Raw genomic sequence first — 26,955 nt, 5'->3', positions numbered from 1 at the left:
AATGTTAACCCCGCTTCTCTTTCCAAAAAGTTATTGGGGGAGGAAGCTGGACAAGTCTGGTCTTTATGAGATGGATTTTAGAGAGAGAGTGAAAACGATGAGGGCGGCGGAGGGGTTTCGGAAGGAATTCCAGAAGCCGGGGCTTGGGCGGTTGTGGATATTGCCGCCAATGGCGGAGAGGAGAGGGAGGAGTTAGGAAAGGAGCGAAGACATTTATATTGGCTCGTCATTGATTTATGGTAGGATTGCATAATCCAGTAACGAATTCTAATTATTTTTTCGGTTAACACAAAACCGAAATGATGATCAGAATTGAAACTTACCAGAGAAAACGTTAACTTTTTTTTCGAAGACGATTGAAGCTCTGAAAATTGCAGCTTTGTTCCGAGTCCGCTTGGTCAGGCCCGTTTTGCACAACGAACCCCCCTACATATTACGAACAGTAACAAGTTCCGATATAGCGTCCATTTTAAAGGTTTGTGCGTTTTGAGATGCACTAATTCCAAAATACATATTTTTCACTTAACATGTTTATCTATCAATATATATTTTAGCTGTGCTGGAACTTACAAATTAACTCCAATTACAACATCTCGTATAAGCCATCCCTCATTCCTGCAACATCAATAGATCAATTACCTTGTCTGCTTTGCCGTTTATTTTTGTTTAAATAACTAACTTAAATTATTCCGATTATGGTTGTCTGACGCGCCCAGATTTGTGCGATCAAGAGGCAGCCTCTTATCAAACACGAGCATCCTTGTGTCCATCATTTCAACAAGACATCCACCCAATTCTAATTCGGTCGGCTTTTGCCGTAAACAGAGACAACGTAATATATCTGATCTACGGGAACAAATCAACTATCTGTGCAAGTCTTTGCTATGGGAGGCATGGTTTGCAGACTCTTGTGTGAAGTGGAAGCGAATCATGGAGGTGCCCGAGCAAGGATTTCTCGCAGTTTCAAAGGGCGGGTCACTGTAGCTGGGAAAGAATGCGGTAGAACTGGCAAATGCTTCCACACCCTGAAACAACCCACTCAAGACTGCATTCACTCAGACAGCATATTGTCTGCCCCCAGCCACTATACAATGGTCTTTTTGTAGCCGGTGGACGGGTGGTGCTTGGGAGGGTTGAGTAAGAGAGAGAAGCAATACATAAACCGGATTAATTTAAAGCTTCAGTACTTGACTTGGTTCCAAAAAGAGGCTCCATTGTGACCGTAAAATACATTGCACGCTAGAGTTTTTCCTGTTCGACCATCTTCTAAAGTGAATTGCAAAATTACCACAAGCTCGTGAAAATCTCTAGTTTTATTTTTTTTTAAACATATTAGGTTTAATATACCAGCCTGTACAAAAGTAGGGTTTAAATAAGAAAAATACGTTGATAACACACAGGAAGGAACCTCGTCATTATTCTTTATCAGAAATTTTCAGTTGGCTCCATACAGCAAGTTGCACACAGAAGTAACTATGCAGCTTTCAGTCATGTCATTGGCCCTTTCAACAGCCTCAATTTGTTAGGGATCTTACAAGCTCTTGAGGCGTATTTTACAAACTCGTGCACCATAGAGATTGTAAAAAGATACGCGTCTATCTTGTGCGTTTATAAAATGAGTAAACGGTTTACAAGACACGTTACAATTTTATACATCACATATACAGTACAAAGTAGTGCAAAGTAAAATGATGTAATCTCCACCGGCACAGCCGCTCACAACCACGCTTCAGTTCCATGAATGAAAGTTTTATTTCTTAAGCACGTCCTACAAAGCCTTCCCTTCTCCCAGCAATAAGACGGAAAAAAAAGAACAGAAAAGGGCTTATTAAATGATCAAGTTAAATCGTTGCCGCCATCAGTTTCTGGAGCGGAGCAGAAAATAACCTAGCAACTTCAGTTAGGCTCGGCTTAACTTCATTAGGGAGGTTAGTCCTGGTAACTTGATCGGTACTCAATGTCCCCAGCTACCGAATCCGATTTCCTGTTTGTAGCGGTTAGTTAGAGTGTTAGCTTTTCGGGTCAGTTTTGACAGGACGGTGTATAATCCATTTAGGTGATAATGGAATTGTTTCTGCAAGTCTTCTTCTCCTTCCGCCTCATCCACCCGAATGTCTATGGTGGCGGCTTTATCTTTCTTTCTATCGTCTAGTTGCACCACACCCCACTCTATATCGTTCTTGATGGATTTCAGCAAGACGTAGTAGTTGTACATATCCCTTTTATCCGAGTAGTAGTTGGACGCTCCCGTGCTCGAGACGCCATTAACCTCGCTCTTGCCTTCATCTTCGAGAGGGACATCCCGCAAAAGGCTAGGCACCATGACCGTCTGGTCCATGTTATTGACCGCACCGATGAACTTGTTCATGGCGTTGAACAGGGAGTGCTTCTGGTTGTAAGTATCCATAATTTGCATCATTTTCCTTAACGTGGTGTTTGCTTTCGCCTTCCTTGATGGAATCCCTCAAACTCTGGTTTTGCAACTTCCTCCCGCAGTGCCTCCCTCTCGACCTGCTCTTCGCACTGCAACCAGCTCACTTCCTCGGCGGATTTATAAAGGTGTTACTTGGCAGCTTTTGCAAAGCAAGATGGAACCTGTCGTAAGATGACTTGGACGCTGGGCACTGACCCAAATGTAATAAGCGCCTCCCCTCCCTTCTTGCTTCCGGGCCGTGCTGCTTTCATGCTCCCATTTACAGGCAGAGACTGTGCGGCCCCGAATGTAGAGCAGACCGGCCGCGCGCGCGCGTTACGGTAAACGCCCTATCTCCTGGCAACAAATGCAGGCCCGCCGGCGTCATGACATCAAACCCACTCTCTTGGTTCAGGCCAATCGCTTTGCGTGCCCTTTGTGAAGTCAATATGCTAATTAGTCCCGTTTTAAAAAAAACAGCCAATGGCAAATGGTCACATACGTCACTGGAACCCCTGGCAACAGCCTGCGCCTTCATTTTGATTGACAAGGACAGCTTGTGAATGAGACCTGCTGCTGGTACCCAGGAGAAGTGGGGCATTTCAATGCAAAATGCCATTGTGAATGCTAATTGACATTATGTTGCTGTTTTTTTTTAATGTTTTGTACTAGTGAATTGCTTTCAAGCCTTTCATAAAATCAGGGTTGCTGTGTTTAGTATGGGAGGGGGAATACTGCGTTTATAACAAGAACCGAAGGTTGTTCATGAAAGTGCTCCATTGATTTCACAGCTTTCATTTTATTAAAATTATACATTTACAGCGAAAAGGAAATCACATATTACGGAACATTTTTGTACTTTCATCCAACGTGGAATTAAGTTATTCAGGGGTTTAAAGATTAATGTAGGAAACCCCCGCTCTTGGGTTGAAGAACGCTACCTTTTGTCAACCCTCCTAACCCTTAGACGGTTGCCAGATCCAGAACAATCCAGGCTGCCAAGGGTGTTTTAAAAAATATATATTTTTAACGTTTTGCTTCAGTTTGCTTTTTCTCTATTATCTGCTGCTTTATTCGGTGTTCCGTTGCAGTATTTTAATTTGACTTTTAATTAATTTTTATATAATGCAACTTAATTTATCAATTCTAATAATCCCTTTTTTCCAGATACTCCCTGAGCCTCCTGGCTCCCGCCATCCATTTTAGAGGCGTAAGTCAAATCCAAAAAGCCTTTGATTAGCTAAAAGTAAGGTCAAAAGGTCAATTGAGGTCTTGAAGTGTAAAGATTGGAATTGTGGAGTTATAGGCACGACTATGTCTTTGATGTAATTTTCTCATGTTAACGAGAGATCTGCTGTTGCTACTTGATGAGCTATCTCAGCAGCAGCACAGGCAGTGAGATCGTGCTTTGCTGAGATAACTGAGAACAGCTGATTTTAACAAGTCCAGTCTGACGTTCCCATGCATTTCCTAGTATCCAGTGATCTTCCCATGCCCTTATATCCCTCTTGGGAATTACCACTATTGTTCCATGGCCATTGCTACTTGCTGTTATCCTCATAAAGAAGTGTCAGCAGTCAGCAAATCCTACTGGTGGTTATGAATGATTAGCTGATCATTTTTAAGTAATCTACACATCAAACAACTAAGCAGCACTTACTCACCAATAACCTGCTCACTGATGCTCAGTTTGGGTTCCGCCAGGACCACTTGGCTCCAGATCTCATTACAGTCTTGGTCCAAACATGGACAAAAGTGCTGAATTTCAGAGGTGAGATGAGAGTAACTGCCCTTGACATCAAGGTAACATTTGCCTGAGTGTGGCATCAAGGAGCCCTAGTAAAATTGGGGATAACTTTCCATTGGCTGGAGTCATACCTAGCACAAATGAAGATAGAAACATAGAAGATAGGAGCAGGAGTAGGCCATTCGGCCCTTTGAGCCTGCTCCGCCATTCAATGAGATCATGGCTGATCATCCAAATTCAGTACCCTGTCCCTGCCTTCTCCCTATATCCCTTGATCCCTTTAGCCTTAAGAAATATATCCAACTCCTTTTTGAATATATTTAATGAACTGGCCTCCACCGCCCTCTGTGGTAGAGAATTCCACAGGTTCACCACTCTCTGGGTGAAGAAATTCCTCCTCATTTCAGTCCTAAATGGCTTACCCCTTATCCTTAGACTATGACCTCTGGTTCTGGACTCCCCGGCCATCATAAACATCCTTCCTGCATCTAGTCTGTTCAGGCCTGACAGAATTTTATAGGTTTCGATGAGATCCCCTCTCAATCTTCTAAACTCCAGTGAGTATAAGCCCAATCGACACAATCTCTCCTCATACGTCATTCCTGCCATCCCAGGTATCAGCCTGGTGAATCTTCGCTGCACTCCTTCCATGGCAAGAATGTCCTTCCTCAGGTAAGGCGACCAAAACTGCACACAATACTCAAGGTGCGGTCTCACCAAGGCCCTGTACAACTGTAGCAAGACATCCTTGTTCCTGTACTCGAACCCTCTTGCTACGAAGGCCAACATACCATTTGCCTTCTTAACCGTCTGCTGCACCTGCATGCTTACCTTCAGCGACTGGTGCACAAGAACACCCAGGTCTCTTTGCACTTCCCCTTCTCCCAATCTATTGCCATTCAAATAATAATCTGCCTTCCTGTTTTTGCCACCAAAGTGGATAACCTCACATTTATCCACATTATAGTGCATTTGCCATGTTTCTGCCCAATCACCCAATCTGTCCAAATCGTACTGGAGTTTCTCGACATCCTCCTCACAGCTTACCCTCCCACCCAGCTTTGTGTCGTCTGCAAATTTGGAGATATTACATCCAATTCCCTCGTCCAGATCATTAATATATATTGTGAACAGCTGGGGTCCTAGGACCGATCCTTGCGGTACCCCACTAGTCACTGCCTGCCACTCGGAAAACGACCCGTTTATTCCAACTCTTTGCTTTCTGTCCGCCAACCAGTTCTCTATCCAAGTCAATACCTTGCCCCCAATCCCATGTGCCTTAATTTTGCACGCTAATCTCTTATGTGGGACCTTATCGAAAGCCTTCTGAAAGTCCAAATACACCACATCCACTGGTTCTCCCTTATCTATTTTACCAGTTACATCCTCAAAAAATTTCAGTAGATTAGTCAAGCATGATTTACCTTTTGTAAATCCATGTTGACTTTGTCCGATCCTGTCACTGCTTACCAAGTGCTCTGCTATTACATCTTTTATAATAGATTCTAGCATTTTCCCCACTACCGATGTCAGGCTTACCGGTCTATAATTCCCCGCTTTTTCTCTACCACCTTTTTTGAATAGTGGGGTAACATTAGCTACCCTCCAATCCATGGGTACTGTTCCAGAGTCTATCGAGTTCTGGAAGATGACCAGCAATGCATCTACTATTTCTAGGGCCACTTCCGTAAGTACCCTGGGATGTAGATTATCAGGCCCTGGGGATTTATCGGCCTTCAGTCCCATCAATTTTCCTAACACCATTTCCCTACAAATACTGATTTCTTTCAGTTCCACCCTTTCATCAGGCCCTATGTTCCCCGGCATCTCTGGGAGGTTATTTGTGTCCTCCTTTGTGAAGACAGAACCAAAGTATGAATTTAGTTGGTCTGCCATTTCTTTGTTTCCCATTATAACTTCCTCTGATTCTGACTGCACGGGACCTACGCTTGACTTCACCAATCTTTTTCTCTTCACATATCTATAAAAGTTTTTACAGTCAGTTTTTATGTTCCCTGCTAGCTTACTCTCATATTCTATTTCCCCTTTCTTAATTAATCCCTTTGTTCTCCTTTGTTGAATCCTAAACTGCTCCCAATCCTCAGGATGGTTGTAGTTGTTGGACGCCAATCATCTCAGCCCCAGGGCATCGCTGCAGGAGTTCCTCAGGGCAGTGTTCTAGGCCCAACCATCTTCAGCTGCTTCATCAATGACCTTGCCTCCATCATAAGGTCAGAAATGGGGATGTTCACTGATGATTGCACAGTGTTCAGTTCCATTCGCAACTCCTCAGATAATGAAGCAGTCCATGCCCGCATGCAGCAAGACCTGAACGACATTCAGGCTTGGGCTGATAAGTGGCAGGTAACATTCGCACCACACAAGTGCCAGGCAATGACTGTCTCGAACAAGAGAGTGTCTAACCACTGCCCTTTGACATTCAATGGCATTACCATCACCGAATCCCCCACCATCAACATCTTGGTGGTCACCATTGACCAGAAACTTAACTGGACCAGCCACATAAATACTGTGGCTACAAGAGCAGGTCAGAGGCTGGGTATTCTGCAGCGAGTGTCTCATCTCCTGACTCCCTAAAGCCTTTCCACTGTCTACAAGGCACAAGTCAGGAGTGTGATGGAATACTCTCCACTTGCCTGGATGAGTGCAGCTTCAACAACACTCAAGATGCTCGACACCATCCAGGACAAAGTAGCCCACTTGATTGGCACCCCATCCACCACCTTAAACATTCACTCCCTCCACCACCAGCGCACCATGTCTGCAGTGTGTACTATCTACAAGATGCACTGCAGCAAATCACCAAGGCTTCTTCGGCAGCACCTCCCAAACCCACGAAGTCTACCTCCTAGAAGGACAGGGGCAGCAAGTGCATGGGAACACCATCACCTCCAAGTTCCCCTCCAAGTCACACACCATCCTGACTTGGAAATATATCACCGTTCCCTCATCGTCGCTGGGTCAAAATCCTGGAACTCCCTCCCTAACAGCACTATGGGAGTACCTTCACCATACAGACTGCAGTGGTTCAAAAAGGCAGCTCACCACCACCTTCTCAAGGGCAATTAGGGATGAGCAATAAATGTTGGCCTTGCTGGCGATGCCCACATCCCCATAACAAATACAAAAAATGTAGATTTTCTTCCCACATAGAAACCTAAGACTGCTACATCTGCACATAAGAATCCAAAAAATTGCAAAAGAGCAGTGACAGATTTTTACAGCATTGTTCTTGCCTGTAAAACTATCTCCCAGCCTTGTCACCATCTAGAACCCTAGTGGTATAAGGAGGGGGTAGTATATATCCTTACAGCTGTGTATGGTGGTCCAGGATTGGGGAAGAAATCTCAGGTTGCCTGGGAGATTCAAGTGAGAAAGGTGGTTTGGTGTAGAGGATGGTGTTTCTGTTCCACTGGAAACAAATTAATGGCCTATCAAGACAGTAATTTATTATGGGCACTTACTGAACTAGGGCATGCGTAAGACTATAAAAAGCCTGCAACTTGGCTGTTGGCAGCCCAGTACATTTTTTCAAGTCTTTCCATGGTCACGGCAACCAGAAGAATCAATTTTGTGAAACCATGTTATGTTTGTTACTATTCAAACTGTTGTTATGCCACCGAGTACACAAAAAATCCCTGCAGATCTGCCATAAGAAATTCAGTCTGTGTAAACTCTACAGTACTTCACTTGTTTAGATCCGCAGAGGTGGCGCAGCCTGGGTTGACTTATTCTCCAGCTTTCTCTCTTGTTCAGTAACTGGTTGAGGAAAGCGTTCACCATATCTCGGTGGATTGATGGCCGGGTGAAAAACATTTAACCTCTAAATGCTATCGTTCAGTGTGCAGCAGGTTTCCCTTTCACACAGCTCCCCCAGTATGAGTCATGCGAATGTGAGGGACTGATTGCGATAACTGATTGTAATGTTAAGTGTTGAACAGAGATAGCATTAATCATTTACAAGTAAAAGCTGCTCAAAACAGTGTGCTATTACTACTCATGTAAATATGGAATGGGCAAAGCAAACACAGACCATATCGTAAGAATTTCCCAGCTGTGATAGTATACATTCACAAGATCACAAGATAATTATGGATGAGGAAGGTCATTTGGCCCATCTTAATTCATCCATCTGGAGAGATCATAACACCACCTCCCCCCCCCCCCGCCATTGTAGCATTCCATTCATTATTAAATTATTTTAGGGTTTTTGCCACCAGTACTCTATCTGGAAGTTCATTCCACTTTTTACATAGGATATACAGCCCAGAAACAGACCATTTGGCCCAACCAGTCTATGCCGGTGGTTATGCTCCACTTGAGCTTCCTCCCGTCTTTCCTCATCTAACCCTATCAGCATAACCCTCTATTCCCTTCTCCCTCTTATTCTTGTCTAGCATCCCCTTAAATGCATCTATACCATTTATTTCCACCACTCCCTGTGGTAGCGAGTTCCACATTCTCACCACGTTCTGGGTAAAGAAGTTTCTTCTGAATTCCCTATTTGATTTCTTGGTGACTATATTATATTGATGGCCTGTAGTTTTGCTCTTCCCCACAAGTGGAAACATTCTCTCTGTATCTACTCTATCAAAACCTTTCATGATTTTAAAGACCTCTATTAGGTCACCCCTCAGCCTTCTCTTTTCAAGAGAAAAGAGACCCAGCCTGTTCATCCTTTCCTGATAGGTGCACCCTTGCATTTCTGGTATCATCCTTGTAAATCTTCTCTTCACCCTCTCCAGTGCCTCCACATCCTTTTTATAATATGGCGACCAGAATTGCACACAGTACTCCAAGTATGGTCTAACCATGGTTCGATATAAGTTTAGCATAACTTCACTACTTTTCAATTCTATCCCTCTAGAAATAAACCCTAGTGCTTGGTTTTGATTTTTTTTATGGCCTTGTTAACCTGTGTCAATATTTTTAGTGATTTGTGTATTTGTACTCCTAGATCCCTTTGTTCTTCTACCCCATTTAGATTCTTATTTTCCAAGTAATATGTGACCTCCCTATTTTTCTTACCAAAATGTAATACCTCACATTTATCTGTGTTGAATTTCATTTGCCAATTATATGCCCATTCTGCAGGTTTATTAATGTTTTTTTGTAATTTGTTGCAGTCCTCCTCAGTATTGGCTTTCCCCCAATTTGGTGTCGTCCGCAAATTTAGAAATTGTCTTTTTGATTCCAAAGTCTAAATCATTAATATAAATTGTGAACAACAGTGGTCCCAGCACTGATCCTTGTGGAACACCACTTCCCACCTTCTGGCACACTGAATAGCTACCCTTTACCCCTACTCTCTGCTTTCTGTCTTGAAGCCAGCTAGCTATCCATTCTGCTACTTGTCCCCTGACTCCACATTCTCTGACCTTATTCATTAGTCTATTATGTGGTACCTTATCAAAGGCCTTTTGAAAATCTAGATACATTACATCTACTGCATTACCCTTGTCTACTCTCTCTGTTACCTCTTCAAAAAAATCATTTAGGTTGGTTATTCTTTGGGTGAAGAATTTCCTATTACTGGTTTTAAGATTCTCATGTTAAAGGAAACTTCTTTCTCTCCAATATCCTCTCTTCCTCAGCTGAAGATGCTGAGTCATGCTTGGATACAGTTTTACAGGTGCCTGCCCCTCTATAGCATCTCACCCAGTGGCCATTCCTTATGTATCCAGTACTCTTCTGTGTTAAACACCACTCGGTGCAAGCACTGAGAGAAGAAAGTGCACGAAGTGTACAAATTTATTGGTTTCCCCAGTATGACATTATAGCTCCTGCAGTGGGTTCCAATTATTAACAATCAGGGCAGCCACTGAATATTCAACTACTGTGAAATTTAGAATCATAGAATCTTAAAGCACAGAAGGAGAGCTGTCCAATTTAGTCCCACACCACAGCTTTTTCCCCATTACCGTGCTAATTAATTCTCTTCAAATACATGTCCAATTGCCTTTTGAAAGTTTTTATGGAATCTGATTCCACCACCCTTTCAGTAGTGTGTTCCAGATCATCCTAACCCTCTGTGTGAACTAATTTCTCCTCATTTCCCCTCTAGTTCTTTTGGCAATTATTTAAAATCTATGACCTCTGGCTACCGACCCACTTGCCAGAGGGAACAGTTTCTTCCTACTTGCTCTATCAAAACCCCTCATAATTTTGAATTAGGTCTCCCCTTAATCTTCTCTGCTCTAAAGAGAACAATCCCAGCTGCTCCAATCTCTTCACATAACTGAAATCCCTCATCCCTGGTATCATCCTGGTAAACCTCCTCTGTACTCTCTCCAAGGACTTGACATCCTTCCTAAAGTGTGGTGCTCAGAATTGTACACAATGCTCCAGCTGAGGCCTAAACCGTGATTTGTAAAGGTTTAGCATGACTTTCTTGTTTTTGTATTCCATGCCCCTATTTACAAAGCCAAGTTACACTTTATTAACTGCCTTATCAACTTGCCCTGCCACCTTCAAAAATTTGTGAATATGTACCCCCATGTCCCTCTGTTCTTGCACCCCCCTTAAAGTAGTACCATTTAGATTATACGGCATCTCCATGTTGTTTCTCCCAAAGTGCATCACTTCACACTTAACCACATTAAATTGTATCGGCCATGTGTCTGTCCATTTCACCAGTCTGTCTATGTCCTCCTAAAGTCTGCTACTATCCTGCTCACTATTTACTACATTGCCAAGTTTTGTATTATCAGGAAACTTCAAAATTGTACTCCCTATACCCTAGTTCAGATCATTTATATATAACAAGGAAAGCAATGGTTCTAATACTGACCCCTGGGGGACCCCACTGCATACTTCTCTCCAGTCAGAAAAACATCCGTTCACCATTACTCTCTGCCTCCTATCCCTTAGCCAATTACATAACCAAGTTACCACTGTCCCTTTAATACCATGTGTTTCTATTTTCTGAATAAATCTGTTCTGTGGTACTTTACCAAATGCCTTTTGAAAGCCCATATATACATCAACTACACTATCTTCATCAACCCTCTCTGTTACTTCATCAAAGTCCTCAAACAGGTTAGTCAGACATGATTTGCCTTTAACAAATTCATGCTGGCTGTCCCTTATTAACCTATGCTTCTCCAAATGAGAATTCATTTTGTCCTTGACAATGGTGTCTACTGATTTTCCCACCACTGACATTAGACTGATTGGCCTGTAGTTACCAGGTTTATCCTTCTCCCCTTTTTTGAACAGGGGTGTAACATTTGCAATCCTCCCGTCCTCTGGCACCACTCCCATATTCAAGGAGGATTGAAAGATTGTGGTCAGAGCTTCTGCTATCTCCACCCTAGCTTCCCCCAGCAACCTAGGATGCATCCCATCTCGACCGGGTGACTTGTTAACTTTGAGTGATGTCAACCTATTTAGCACCTCCTTTTTATCTATTTTTATCCTATCCAATATCTCTACTCCCCCTTCCTCTACTGCAACATTAACTTCATTCTCTTCTTTGTGAAAACAGATGCAAAGTACTCATTCAGTACCTCAGTCATGTCCTCTGCCTCCACAAGAAGATTTCCTTTTTTGTCCCTAATCGGCCCCACCATTCCTTTAACTATCCTTTTACTTTTTATGTTTTTAAAAGATTTTTGGGTTCCCTTTCATGTTACCCGCTAATCTGTTCTCATACTCTTTCTTTGCCCTTTTTATATCCTTTTTCAATTTCCCCCTGAACTCTGTATTCTGCCTGGTTTTCTGCTGTATCTTGTACATGACATTTGTCATAAACCTCCTTTTTCTATTTTATTTTAACCTCTATTTCCTTTGTCATCCAGGGAGCTCTAGCTTTGGATGCCCTATCATTCCTCCTTATAGGAATATGCCTGGTTTGTACCCGAAGTATCTCCGCCTTGAAGGCCTGCCATTGCTCATTTACTGTTTTCCTGGCCAATCTTTGTTTCCAGTCCACCTGTGCTAGATCCCTTCTCAAATCACTGAAATTGGCTCTCTTCCAGTTGGGTATTTTCACCTTTGATTTTTCTTTGTCCCTTTCCATAACTACTTTAAATCTAATTATATTCACTATTACCCAGATGTTCTCCCACTGACATTGATCCCAGCCCTATTATGGGGTGATTTTTTCCATTTGAGTGTTCAGCTTGCTCTATGTTCATATATAATGTCATGAGGTGCAAAACCCCATAAATGAGAAAGTCATCAGGAATGTGATACTTGAGCATTGTAAATCAGTACTGTGTGTATGAAAAATGTTAATAACCAATGTATACTGAAACATTTCACTCCATTTTATTAGTAGATTGAATATTCAAGCTTTCCATGCTTTAGTCAAGCATTCAAATGTTGTTAATTTATTATTAAGTGTAGTCTTATCATTCACTGCTGGAAGTCAGACCCAATTTTTTTTATATATAAGTTGAAAAACACCTTTTTCATTTCTATCTTTTTAGCCATGGTTATGACTGCATTATAATGTTTGTAGCTGCTCGAAAGATTGGTGTGACCGGTTATAAGTCATAGCCATGACTAACTGATTCCAGTGCCTGGTAATGCTGATCACTATACAGTAGATCAGTGGGTTTCTATCTGAAAACAACTGTGGCTATACAGTCCTATACAGTTCTATTAGCTGCTGTTTAAGTTGGGACCAAAGTACACATGTTGACTTTAGCTAATTATAGGATTAGTAAGGAATGGCTTATAGACAACAATCATGAAATAAAGAGATGGAAGAACAATTCAGTACGTGGACTGAATAAGGAGTTAAAAAAAATTATTGATTTATGCTTTGGCTGAAGATTTTTGTCTAAATGCACCTGCTATAGTTAGAATTCTAATGGCCAGTTACGCCAATAACTAGGTTGGTAAATGAGAGCCATGACTACCCCATTCATGCCAACAAAGTGACTTTGCGATCACTGACTTGAATAAACCTTCCTCAGCCATTGGGGAAGGTACTGTAACCGGTAGTCATAAACAGCAACCTTTAAACAACTGTGGATTCACCAGCTTGCACATGTACAGTTATTTTAAAGTAGATCAGCTGTCATAGAAACTATATAAATAGGCTGGTGTCTACAGAACGCTGGCTGAAGTATTGCAGAAATACTTCAGCATTATTACTGGAATTATCAAAGCAGACTATTCTTGTCTTTCCCAAGAGTTTATTCTGCCAGTAGTTCCTAATATAGGGACAATATCCCATCCAGTAAAGGCATGAGTAAAACATTTGAAGAACACATGCCTACTTTCATCTCTATTTTCCTTCTTTGGTTCAAAATCAAAATTGTTTTCAAACTCGTAGATCCTTATAAATGACTGTCGAGAGTTTGCCTGGCACGAGTGACATTTTGATTGACTCCACAGGGTATCTCACTGGGAGTCTGCAGTAATTATAAATAAGTAGATTTCAATATGTCCAATTCAATTAGAAGCATTTCTTTCCTTTTAAAACCATGGTGCAAAGTTTTTCTTCGAACATCAATTATAATGGCCCGGATTTTGCGGTGGTAATGACGGCGAAACTGTTAGCATTTGCCGTCATTACTCCTCTGAAAGTGACAGCAACTTCTGGATTCAGCCTGTACGCAGATAAACGCGGAAATCCAAAAATTGCTGTCAGTCATTCCCTGCTCTGCCACAGTTGGAATGTGGAACTCCCCAGAGCTGGCAATCAATTGAAATCACAGTTCCTGACGAAAACTTCCCCTATTACGCTGGAATATCGCTGTTAACCTCCCCCCCCCCCCCCCCGCCAAAACAGTTTCACTCTCTGTAAAATTTATAAAAAAACAAATTACAATCTGTGCATTTTACTTCCTGGTTTGCTGTCTGTGAGCATTCTTCAATGTGATTGGCTGCATAGCCTGCTTGATGACATCACTGTTGCTGGACGCTGGAAATTCGCTTGATTTGGTACCAGATTCAAACTAAGGTTGGGAGAGTTGAAATTCATGCCATAGAGATTGCTAGATTTTTGTGGGCAGCTTTCTTCGAGGTCACCGGTGAGCGCCGTTGCTTTGCCACTGACTGCAAATTCTGGGCCAATAAAGCAAAGATTTAAGCTCTATGCTTTAAAATGGAAACAAATGTACCCAATCACATTGGACATACTGAATAATTTGTATTTCAAATGCTTACAGATGAATATGGGCTGTGTCATCTGAGTACGTGTTGTCAATCAAGATTTTGATCCTTGAGATTGTGGATGGCTTCTTACAAAGTTTAAGAAGAAAATAATTTTAAATTTGGACAAAAGGCAATCAAAAATGGGCAAAGTGGTAAGTGCTTTTTTATATTTTGTATGATCACCTTCATTGACTTTCTCTACAGAATTCACAGAATCACAGAAACCCCACAGTGCAGATAGAGGCCATTTCGGCCCATCGAGCCTGCACCGACACATATCCCACCCGATCCCCGTAACCCCTACACCAACACATATCCCACCCTATCCTTGTAACCCCATGTATTTAATCCCCCTAACACTAAGGGTCAATTTATCATAGCCAATCAACCTAACCCGCACATCTTTGGACTGTGGGAGGAAACCGGAGCACCCGGAGAAAACCCACGCAAACACGGGGAGAATGTGCAAACTCCACACAGACAGTCACCCGAGGCCGGATTCGAACCCGGGTCTCTGGCGCTGTGAGGCAACAGTGCTAACTAATTCTCAACTAACAGAACAGGCTTCACATAAATGAATGAGGAGGGAGAGCAACTATAGATTTCTTTTCAGAGAAGCACATTTTAATCTATAGACGAATCTTGATTACCCATCATGATGTAGGGGACACACCCCTAGCAGATAATAGAAATTAGCATCGAATCAAGGTTCTACATTTAATATTTAGATTACTTTTACCCAGTATTTTGCTTGTGCTTTATGTTGTTGTCAGTGCAGACAAATTTATTGCACACAGTCACTCTCTCTCAAATCTGATAAAATAGTGTTTTATTATGAACATTTTTTCTCACCAATTTTTTTTAACAAATGCTGATTCCCAGTAGTCCCCTGACTTGATTCCCTTTGGTGCTTCAACTGAGACCAATGCCTAGTCCTTTCCTGACCCAGATGTGATGCTTCTTGGACCCCTGACCCAGCCTCGAATCACACTGGTCTTCACTTTTGCTGGTTTTCTGACCTATTCCTGACAGCTTTAAACATTTTCACAGATAATCAAGCACAGCATGTGGATAATGAGAGCATGGATAATCATGGTCATACTATATTTGTTATTTTCATTAACTTCATTCCATTTTTAACAGTTTACCATCCCCTTTTAAAATCTCTGATACTGCACACCCTTTTGCAAGTCAGGGGAGGAATCAGTCAAGATCAGGAACTTTCGATTTGGGGAATTGTGGATGTGTGAAGATGGAAAGATCAAGGATTAAAGACATCGAATTAAAAAAAGACTTGCATTTATATAGTGCCTTATCACATCTCTCAGAATCATCTCAAAACACTTCACATACACTCCTTAGAGTATTCACTGTTGTGATCTAGGCAACCGTGGCAGCCATTTTGCCCACAGCAAGTTCCCACAAAAACCTAGGCCAGAATTTTCTGGCGTCCGTGCGGGCCTGATTGGAGGCAGGTCGGGTGGGAAATTTGAACTAAGTTGGAGCGGAACAGGAACTCACTGTCATCCTGCCCCCACGTGCCTTACCCTCGGGTCCGTTTGCCGGTGCGGCAGTGACCCGAATGGCAGAGGCGGACGACCTAATTCAAATTATTATCACCTTATTGTCAGACCCTTAAGCGCCTTTTTTAGCCTACCTTTCATATTTCCCTGGCTGCCCACGGGATTCACGCAGCTCGGGAACCACATCTGTCAGCCTGAGACGGGAGTTGAGTGGCCACTGCTCCAGCTGATTAGATGACAGCATGAAATGTACTATAAAAGCACCCACCTCACAGCTGATCACTTTCCTCAGGCAGAAGCTGTTGCTGATTGCATTCCCAGCACAGATTTAGCTTTCTACAGTCTGTAACTGTTTCCAGCAAAGTCGCCATCCAGTCTCACCACATTGGTAGAACCTATCACACCATTGACAGATTACTTCTCTCACCTCTACTTGACCTGCCATCTATTCCATCAGCATGGGTGCCGTTTATACTGTCTCACCTTGGTCCTCAGAATCGGACCACGATCAGTCCCAACACCAGCAGCACCAGGCACACCAGCAGCACAAACAACAGCACCACCAACTTTCTCCTCAACCACTTGATGCTCCACAGGACAGAGAGCATCAACGCAGGGCTGCGTCGCAGGGTATACAGGCAGAGGATGAGCTTCCTCAACATGACTGAACAGCAGTGCCAAAGGAGGCTCAGGCTATTGCACCAGGTCGTCACAGACATTTGCACATTGCTCGAGCAAGACCTGCAGCCCAGAGGAGTGGGTGAACACACCTTACCAGTGGCAGTTCACTTAAGGCACATGGGATTGGGGGCAAGGTATTGACTTGGATAGAGAACTGGTTGGTGGACAGAAAGCAAAGAGTTGGAATAAACGGGTCGTTTTCCGAGTGGCAGGCAGTGACTAGTGGGGTACCGCAAGGATCGGTCCTAGGACCCCAGCTGTTCACAATATATATTAATGATCTGGACGAGGGAATTGGATGTAATATCTCCAAATTTGCAGACGACACAAAGCTGGGTGGGAGGGTATGCTGTGAGGAGGATGTCGTGAAACTCCAGTACGATTTGGACAGGTTGGGTGATTGGGCAGAAACATGGCAAATGCACTATAATGTGGATAAATATGAGGTTATCAACTTTGGTGGCAAAAACAGGAAGGCAGATTATTATTTGAATGGCAATAGATTGGGAGAAGGGGAAGTGCAAAGAGACCTGGGTGTTCTTGTGCACCAGTCGCTGAAGGTAAGCATGCAGGTGCAGCAGGCGGTTAAGAAGGCAAATGGTATGTTGGCCTTCGTAGCAAGAGTGTTCGAGTACAAGAACAAGGATGTCTTGCTGCAGTTGTACAGGGCCTTGGTGAGACCGCACCTTGAGTATTGTGTGCAGTTTTGGTCGCCTTACCTGAGGAAGGACGTTCTTGCCATGGAAGGAGTGCAGCGAAGATTCACCAGGCTGATACCTGGGATGGCAGGAATGACGTATGAGGAGAGATTGTGTCGATTGGGCTTATACTCACTGGAGTTTAGAAGATTGAGAGGGGATCTCATCGAAACCTATAAAATTCTGTCAGGCCTGGACAGACTAAATGCAGGAAGGATGTTTCTGATGGCCGGGGAGTCCAGAACCAGGGGTCATAGTCTAAGGATAAGGGGTAAGCCATTTAGGACTGAAATGAGGAGGAATTTCTTCACCCAGAGAGTGGTGAACCTGTGGAATTCTCTGCCACAGAGGGCGGTGGAGGCCAGTTCATTAAGTATGTTCAAGAAAGAGTTGGATATATTTCGTAAGGCTAAAGGGATCAAGGGATATGGGGAGAAGGCAGGGACCGGGTACTGAATTTGGATGATCAGCCATGATCTCATTGAATGGCGGAGCAGGCTCGAAGGGCCGAATGGCCTACTCCTGCTCCTATCTTCTATGTTTCTATGTTTCTATGTCAAAGTCACCAGTGCCCTCAACCTCTTCACTTCAGGCTCCTTCCAGGGATCTGCAGCAGACATTTGCAGCATCTCACAGTCAGCTGGCCACGGATGCATCACTCAGGTCACTGATGCCCTGTTTGTCAAGTCAGCCAATTATATCAATTTTGCCACTGATGAAGCCAGTGTTACTGAGCGGACGCTCGGCTTTGCCACTCTGGCTGGTTTCCCACGGGTGCAAGGCGTCATCGACTGCACACGTAGCCATTAGGGCACCCCATCTTAACCCAGGAATGTTTGTGAACCACAAGGGCTTCCACTCCCTCAATGTGCAGCTGGCCTGCAACCATAGGAAGATCATCATGCATGTGTGCGCCAAATTCCCTGGCAGCTGTCATGACTCTTTCGTCCTTCGCTAATCCACCCTCCCTCAGCTCTTTGCTCCTCCAAACAGACTTTCCGGCTGGCTGCTTGGAGACAAGGGCTATTCAATGAAGACGTGGCTCATGACACCCTTGAGGAGGCCAAGTACTGAGGCCCAGGAGAGATATAATGAAAGCCACATTTCCACCAGATGTGTCATAGAGCAGACAATAGGCATGCTGAAAATGCACTTCAGATGCCTTGATAGATCTGGACGAGCCCTTCAGTACACACCAGCCAGTGTCTCCAGAATTGCCGTGATCTGCGGAGCCCTGCGTAAAATAGCGCAGCAGCGAGGATTAATGCTTCATGAGGAGCAAGGCTCTGAGTGCACTGCCTCTTCAGAGGAGGAGGACCAGGAGGACCATCAGCTGGAAGATGAGGAGGAGGAGGAGTTGGAGAAACCTGTGGCCCAGGTCCTACCAGCACCCGAGCACATTGCTGCCTGGGAGGCCAGATTTACTTAACTTTACGCAGTAGATCCATATGGCTGCCATATGCTGCACCAGGTTGGCACCACCCTACAGCAACACCATAAAGGATCCCTACAATGACCAAGCCATTCCTTTCACACTGACCACCATTGCTGGAGGTACCGTTATGTCTCACCATTCACTGCAACTCACTAAGCCACTTCAAAAGGTGCACTCAAATTTGTCCGGAAAGTGGTGAAAATAAAGATTTTTATATTTGACATCACATTAACGGAAACTTGACATTAACATTGAATAAAACACCCAAGTGGCTACCCTTGTGAATCTACTTGTGTGTCATCTTTCTCTTCTGCGTGCTTTTACGAGGTGCTACCTCTGTGGCTTCAGCAGAGGTGGAGGCAAGCTGCTCACTTCCCTGCTGTGACTGCTTAGACACAATTGGGGGACATCCTCTGGGTTTTGGAGCCTGTGATGGCCCCGTCAAAGTCTTCTCCTCCTGCAACTGTACAGGGGCAGACTCGGCCATCGCTATCTGAGGAGGCATCTGGGGCTCTGACTGAGGGGGACGCAACAGGGGAGAAGTGTAAGCGCTTTGAGAGGAGCCCACACTTTCATGTCCCTCTCACCATCATCCCTCTCATGGGCCACCTGCACTTTCCTGCTAGCAAGGAGCTGGAGAGCTTTGCTGCACATCAGTGAGGCCATGAGGACCCACGTCTATGCTGACATCCCTCCTACAGAGGAGGTCTATGAGCCTCTGCCATCTATTCTACATAGATAGCCATCTATTCTGCATAGAGACCATGTGCTCCTGTGAGTGGCGCATTAGCTGCTCCATGCAGGTGGCCATCCTATCTATGGAGGCGCCTACAGTTGCCATTGCCTGCGACACAGTGGTGCTCATGTTGGAGATGGACTCCTCCATTCTCTGAACATTTGCAGACATCGCGGTCGCAAAACCTGTCCGAGCCCCCTGCACTTCTTCCTGCACCTCCAGGATTGCCCCCTTTCTTGATGGCCCCCGAGGCTGAACGTCTGCATGTAGCTGAGCAGAGCTGGGAGCATCCTGCGCCCTCTGACGAGGAGTCTCCACTGCTGTCCCTGTCTCCACCATCTACTCTTGCTCACTTGTGACTTGTGACACACCAGGTGACAACACGGCTCTATCTCGCGTAGCACCCACCGAGGTGTGTGTCTCTGCGCTGGTGCTGGGTGCGTTTTTTTCTGGTGACGCTGCGTCCACAGAGGCTAGAGGCTCCTCTGAGGAGTCATCTTATTCTTCCTCCTGGACAGGGAGGGGGTTCTTGATGGGCCTATGGAAGAGTAAAGAGATGAGTTAGACATGTCATGTGAAGAATGGCTACAGATACCATTATGTGCATGATGACCATTCAGTGGCTGATGACATCAGTCCCCATATGAGTGACTGATGTATGCCATGTAGCTGTATGAGATGTATTTCTGTCACTAGGTTACTGAGATGTCCCTCTCTCTCTGTCTCCCACCTCCAGCTGCTCGGCCAATCCCGATACGTCTAACGCAGCCTCCTCTGCTGTTGTGAGGGTGGCAAATGATTGAGGGCCTCCTCCCATTCTTTCTCTCTCTCTCTTATTGTGGGCTCTCTCAAGGAGGTAAAGAAGAGAAGGTTGAGTGAGAGTGATGGAATGAGTGTAAGGAATGGATGGGTTACATCTTTAGAGGGAGACTATGATGGAGTGGAGTGGCAATACCAAGTGGCCTCCTTGTGTGTTGTTAGTTTGTATTGGAGTGACTTGCATTAGGATGAGGCTGAGTGTGAGGGGTGGCTAGTAAGATGGGGATGTGATAATGTAGATAGAGTGAGATGGGTAGACGTGCAAGCTATGTTGGTGTGAGTGATGATGTGCAGGAGCAGGGTTGGGAAGGCAGAGTGATGGGGATGTGATGAAAGGCACAGCAGGATAAAGTTGAGTGTGGCTTTGTACTCACCTTTCCAGATCTAATGAGATCATTAAAATGTTTCTGGCACTGCACCCAGGTCCTCCTGACAACCTCCTTGCTGTTGACCTCCTCTGCAATTTTGTCTCCTGGGGAGGTCTCTTCCACCCATTCTAAGGGAAGAGGACCTCCCTGCGTGCTCTTACACCCTCCATAAGCATATGGAGGGAGTCATCGGAGAACCTGGGTGCAGCCCTCTGCCTCTGTGCAGTTATGTCTCCAAGTGTTTGGAGCAATCAAAGCCTCCAGTGCAGTGCCTGCACAATCCTAGATGAACCTTCAAATGCAATGTGGCCATGGCTCCTTTAAATATCTCGGCTGAAAACGTGTCATCGATGACATAATCAGACCTGCACCATTTAATAGGGCCGGATAATGTGCAGGACGGGCTTAATAGGCCCCATTAGCGCAAAGTTGATTTCTGCAATGGGATGGAAGAACGGGGTCGCCACCCATCACGCCGATCGCCCGCACCCGATCCGCCCAGGTAAAGAAAATTCCGGCCCATAAAATGGATGACTGTTTTTTGGCTGCGGTAAGAATGTTTGCCAGACCACCTCCCTGCTTTTCTTCAGTTAGTTCAAATGGGATCTTTAACATCCACTTGAACTACTGGAACAGCCAGATGGCATCTCAGTTTGATATTTCAGCAGAAGAACAACACCCCAACAACACAGCACTCCCTCAGAATCATCGTGGCGTGTCAATTTAAGTTATGTGCTCAAGTTCTGAGGTGGGGCTTGAACCTGTAACTTTATGACTCAGAGATTACAGTTTTACTTATTTTCCTAATCTTCACCATAGAATTAGGGAAGGTACAGAGTGGAAGCCACTTTCCTGTAGAGAGAAAATATTGTTAGTAGATAAAGCAAAAGGCAGCATTTGTAGAACAGGCTTAAGACTGAATCCTTTCATTACACTGGGCCTTTTAACTTGAGAACAGCATAGACATGGGGACGTCTATGGGTATTGTTTCTTGAAAATGTGTATGTTTACTCCATGTCGCGTTTGCAAAGGAAAAGTGCCATATTGCCCCCTAGTGTTTGTTATGTGGTAAATACATCCAAGTGTATTAATTTACAGTCACTAAATCAGCCCATTGTTAAGGTGGAACAGATTGACAATGAATTGTGCTATTATTGTTTGAGTTTTGCTAAATAACGAACCCTTTTATATTTAGTGATAATGTAATTTATGTGTTTTAGTTGGATGAGCCACAATTTCCTCCAGTTCAACATTGGGAAAACTGAAGTCATCATCTTTGGCTCCCAGCACAAACTGCATTCTCTCATCACCGATTCCATCCCCCTCTCTGCTTACTATCTCAGGTTCAACCAAACTGTTTGCAATCTCAGTGTCCTACTTGACACTGAACTGAGCTACCAACCCTAAATTCTCTCTCACACAAAGAATGATAACTTCCACCTCCTTACTATTGTCCAGCTCTGCCCTTGCCTGAGCTCATCTGTTGCTGAATTTTACATTGCAGTTTTGTTTTTAAGTATAGAATCAGTAGTCAAGGAAGTTGGAATTGGTCACTGTTTAAATGAGATTTTTCCTTAACCTCAGCTCATCTGCTGTTGAAACCCTTGTCTGTGCCTTTGTTACCTCTAGACTTGACTATTCCAATGATCTCCAGGCCTGTCTCCCACCTTGCACCCTCTGTCAACTTGAGCTCCTCAAATCTCTGCTGTCCGAATCCTAACTCACTCAAACTCCCGTTGACCCATTACCCCTGTGCTCGCTGACCTACATTGGCTTCGGGTCCACCAACACCTCAATTGTAAAATTCTCATCCTTGTACAGGTAGACTATCCTTTATCCGAAAACCTCGGGACCAGCCGAGTTTCGGATAAAGGAGAATTTCGGATTTCGGAAGGTGGGTCGGCGGGGGTCGGCGGGGGGTCGTGCGCACGACTTACGCTGACGCTCAGCGTAAGTCAGTCGGGGTCGGCGGGGGTCGGGGCCGGCGGGGTACGCGGGGGGGGGTCGGCGGTTGTCGGGGCCGGCGGGGTCCGCGGGGGGGTCGGCGGGGGGGATCGGCGGTTGTCGGGGCCGGCGGGGTCCGCGGGGGGGTCGGCGGTTGTTGGGGCTGGCGGGGTCGGCGGTTGTCGGGGCCGGCGGGGTCCGCGGGGGGGTCGGCGGGGGGTCGTGCGCACGACTTACCCTTTATCCGAACTTCCGAAACCGGAGCCCTCTAAAAACCGAAGGTTTTTTCGTTCGTACGCACGACTTACGCTGAACGAAAAAACCTTCGGTTTTTAGAGGGTTTCGGTTTTCGGAAGTCCGGATAAAGGGTAGTCTACCTGTATTCAAATCCCTCCATGGCCTCGCCCCTCACACCATTTCATCCTTGTATTCAAATCCCTCCATGGCCTCGCCCCCTCACACCATTTCATCCTTGTATTCAAATCCCTCCATGGCCTGCCCCACCATCTCAGGCACAGAGCTGCAAAACTGTAAGCTGTTATAGTGTTTATAATGTATTTATTGACTACAATTTAAATGCCAGCAATGCTTTAAAAATTAAAGAGCTGGCTTTGTAACTCAGTGTCGCAAGACCGACAAAGAGCAGCCAGCAGGTGGAACTATGAATGTGCTGTAGCAGGCCCGGGCAGGCAGGGGTAGGGGAACTCTGTCCCTGCTTGTATTCTATCCTGAAACAAGTCCTATTCACCCATCAACCCTGTCCTTGCACACCTACATTGGCTCCTGGTCCTCCAATGCCTTAAATTAAAAATTTTCATCCTCATGTTTAAATCCCTCTATGACTCACCCTCCCATTCTTGCTTGCTGTCTGGTGGCCTTGGTTTGTGGACTATGACTGATTGTTCTGTGAGCAGGAATGTCACAGTGTCAGTTTTTTTTAAAAGCCAGGAAGCCCGGGTTAACACACTACCTTTTAAATAAGATTTTAACGAAAGAAAATAAATGTGAAAAATGAAGCAAACAAGCAACTTGATTACACTAATCTATTTACTGGCATACTAATTTCAAAAGCTCAAGTGCATGAATTCTGAATTTAAGAAAAAAACTAACCCAAGATATAAAGTGTTGGAAATTTATATTGTACTGTCGGTACCCTCTATCCTTTAAAAGTTGCATTGTTTTGAGAATTATTTGATGCAAGGATATAATCCTAGTTGAGTAATTATTTTGGCTATTAAAGTAAATCGGGGAATTTGCTGCCACCTGTTGGAAAGTAAATTAATCCAATTTTAATCAATCTCCTCGTGTCTTCTTCTTCTCCTTCTTCTTAGGCAGTCCCTCGGAACTGAGGATGGCTTGCTTCTGCATTAAAAATGAGTTCGCAGGTGACTGATGAGTCCAATGAGGGACCTACAGTCTCTGTCACAGGTGGGGCAGACGGTGGTTGAAGGGGCGGGTGGGTGGGGTGCTTGGGTTGACGTGTGCTCCTTGCGCTGCCTGCGCTTGGCTTCTGCTTGCTCCCGGTGAAGAGACTCGAGGTATTCGGCGCCTTCCCAGATGCTTCTCCTCCACTTTGTGCGGTCTTGGGCCAGGGATTCCCAGGTGTCGGTGGGGATGTTACACTTTTTCAAGGAGGCTTTGAGGGTGTCCTTGAAGCATTTCCTCTGCCCACCTGGGGCTCTCTTGCCGGGTAGAGCGCTTGTTTTGGGAGTCTCGTATCGGGCATGCGGACAATGTGACCCGACCATCGGAGCTGATCGGGTGTGGTCAAAGCTTCGATGCTGGGGATGTTGGCCTGAGCAAGAACACTGACGTTGGTACGTCTATCCTGCCAATGGATTTGCAGAATCTTGTGGAGGCAGCGTTGGTGGTACCTCTCCAGTGCTTTGAGGTGCCTGCTGTACATGGTCCATGTTTCTGAGGCATACAGCAGGGCGGGTATCACTGCTGCTCTGTAGACCATGAGCTTAGTGCCGGGTTTGAGGTCCTGGTCTTCAAACACTCTCTTCCTCAGGCGACCGAAGGCTGCACTGGCACACTGAAGGCAGTGTTGGACTTTGTCGTCGAGGTCTGCCCTTGTTGACAGTAGGCTCCTGAGGTATGGAAAGTGGTCCACGTTGTCCAAGGCCTTGTCGTGGATTTTGATAATTGGGGGGCAGTACTGTGTGGCAGGGGCAGGTTGGTAGAGGACCTTTGTCTTACGGATGTTTAGTGTAAGGCCCATGCTCTCATATGCTTCGGTGAAGGTATTGATGATGGTTTGGAGTTCGACCTCCGAGTGAGCGCAGACGCAAGCGTCGTCTGCATACTGTAATTCGACAACAGAGGATGGGATGACCTTGGATCTGGACTGGAGCCGATGGAGGTTGAACAGTTTCCCGTTTGTTCTGTAAATTAGCTCCACTCCAGCAGGGAGCTTACTGAGGGTGAGATGGAGCATTGCAGCAAGGAAGATCGAGTAGAGCATTGGTGCGATGACACAGCCTTGCTTGACCCCAGTCCGTACATGAATTTGGTCTGTGGTGGAACCGTTGGTCAGGATCACGGCTTGCATGTCGTCGTGAAGCAGGCGGAGGATGGTGACAAACTTTTGAGGGCAGCCGAATTTGAGGAGGACACTCCATAATCCCTCACGGTTGACAGTATCGAAGGCCTTTGTGAGATCAAAGAAGGCCATGTACAGCGGTTGGTGCTGTTCCCTGCATTTCTCTTGTAATTGACATGCGGCAAAAATCATGTCCATTGTGCCCCTTAGTGGGCAGAATCCGCATTGCGACTCTGGGAGGAGCTCTTCGGCCACTGGGAGAAGGCGATTGAGGAGGCTTCTTGCGATGGCTTTCCCTGTGGCAGACAGCAGGGAAACTCCTCTGTAATTACCGCAATCGGACTTGTAACCTTTCTTGAAGATGGTCACAATTACAGCAAATTACGGTAAATCAGTTCTAATTGGTTAAGAAATTATGCTAATCCCGCCAGAATTATAAAATGGTAATAGCAATCAAATTCCCAGGGTATAATTATTCATAGACCCAGGTTCAGATTTGGGCAGTTGTAGGCAGCACAATAGTGGTGGAAGCTACAACACAGGACTACTTGCATGCCAAACAATGGAAGCAACATGCAATAGACAGAGCTAAGCGATCTCACAACCATCGGATCAAATCAAAGCTCTGCAGTCCTGCCACATCCAGTCGTGAGTGGTGGTGGACAATTAAACAGTTAACAGGAGGAGGAGGCTCCAAAAATATCCCCATCCTCAATGATGGTGGAGCCCAGCACGTGAGTGCAAAAGACAAGGCTGAAGCATTTGCAACTATCTTCAGCCAGAAGTGCCGAGTGGATGATCCATCTCGGCCTCCTCCTGAGGTCCCCAGCATCACAGATGCCAGTCTTCAGCCCATTCAATTCACTCCACGTGATGTCAAGAAACGGCTGAAGACACTGGATACTGCAAAGGCTATGGGCCCTGACAACATTCCGGCAATAGTACTGAAGACTTGTGCTCCAGAACTAGCTGCGCCCCTAGCCAAGCTGTTCCAGTACAGCTACAACACTGGCATCTACCCGGCAATGTGGAAAATTGCCCAAGTATGTCCTGTCTACAAAAAGCAGGACAAATCCGACCCAGCCAGTTACCGTCCCATCAGTCTACTCTCAATCATCAGCAAAGTGATGGAAGGTGTCGTCGACAGTGCTATCAAGCGGCACTTACTCAGCAATAACCTGCTAACTGACGCCCAGTTTGGGTTCCGCCAGGGCCACTCAGCTCCTGACCTCATTACAGCCTTGGTCCAAACATGGACAAAAGAGCTGAACTCAAGAGGTGAGGTGAGAGTGACTGCCCTTGACATCAAGGCAGCATTTGATCGAGTGTGGCATCAAGGAGCCCTAGCAGAACTGAAGTCAATAAGAATCAAGGGGAAAACTCTCCATTGGTTGGAATCATACCTAGCACAAAGGAAGTTGGCTGTGGTTGTTGGAGGTCATTCATCTCAATCACATGACATCACTGCAGGAGTTCCTCAGGGCAGTGTCCTAGGCCCAACCATCTTCAGCTGTTTCATCAATGACCTTCCCTCCATCATAAGGTCATAAGTGGGGATGTTCGCTGATGATTGCACACTGTTCAGCACCATTCGAGACTCGTCAGATACTGACGCAGTCCATGTCCATATGCAGCAAGACCTGGACAACATTCAGACTTGGGCTGACAAGTGGCAAGTAACATTCGCACCACACAAGTGCCAGGCAATGAACATCTCCAACAAGCGAGACTCTAACCATCTCCCCTTGACATTCAATGGCATTACCATCGCTGAATCCCCCACTATCAACATCCTGGGGGTTACCATTGATCAGAAACTGAACTGGACCAGCCATATAAATACTGTGGCTACAAGAGCAGGCCAGAGACTGGGAATTCTGCGGCGAGTGTCTCACCTCCTGACTCCCCAAAGCCT

The 26,955-nt window shown here is 45.2% G+C and overlaps 1 protein-coding gene across 1 annotated transcript; it reads right to left on the bottom strand.

The window, feature by feature from the left end:
- Positions 1 to 1,295: 1,295 nt before the first annotated feature.
- LOC147107542 (mid1-interacting protein 1-B-like) lies at positions 1,296 to 2,798 on the bottom strand. The gene has a single exon (XM_086006634.1). The coding sequence runs from the start codon at positions 2,417 to 2,419 to the stop codon at positions 1,955 to 1,957; it is 465 nt and encodes a 154-aa protein (XP_085862760.1). The 5' UTR covers positions 2,420 to 2,798; the 3' UTR covers positions 1,296 to 1,954.
- Positions 2,799 to 26,955: the final 24,157 nt, after the last annotated feature.

This window comes from Somniosus microcephalus, chromosome 14, assembly GCF_052327205.1.
Source record: "Somniosus microcephalus isolate GS21.2 chromosome 14, FLI_Smic_1.0, whole genome shotgun sequence".
Classification (NCBI taxonomy): Eukaryota; Metazoa; Chordata; class Chondrichthyes; order Squaliformes; family Somniosidae; genus Somniosus; species Somniosus microcephalus.
The sequence above is the reverse complement of the archived record's forward strand: the minus strand, read 5'-3'. Positions and strand labels throughout refer to the sequence as shown.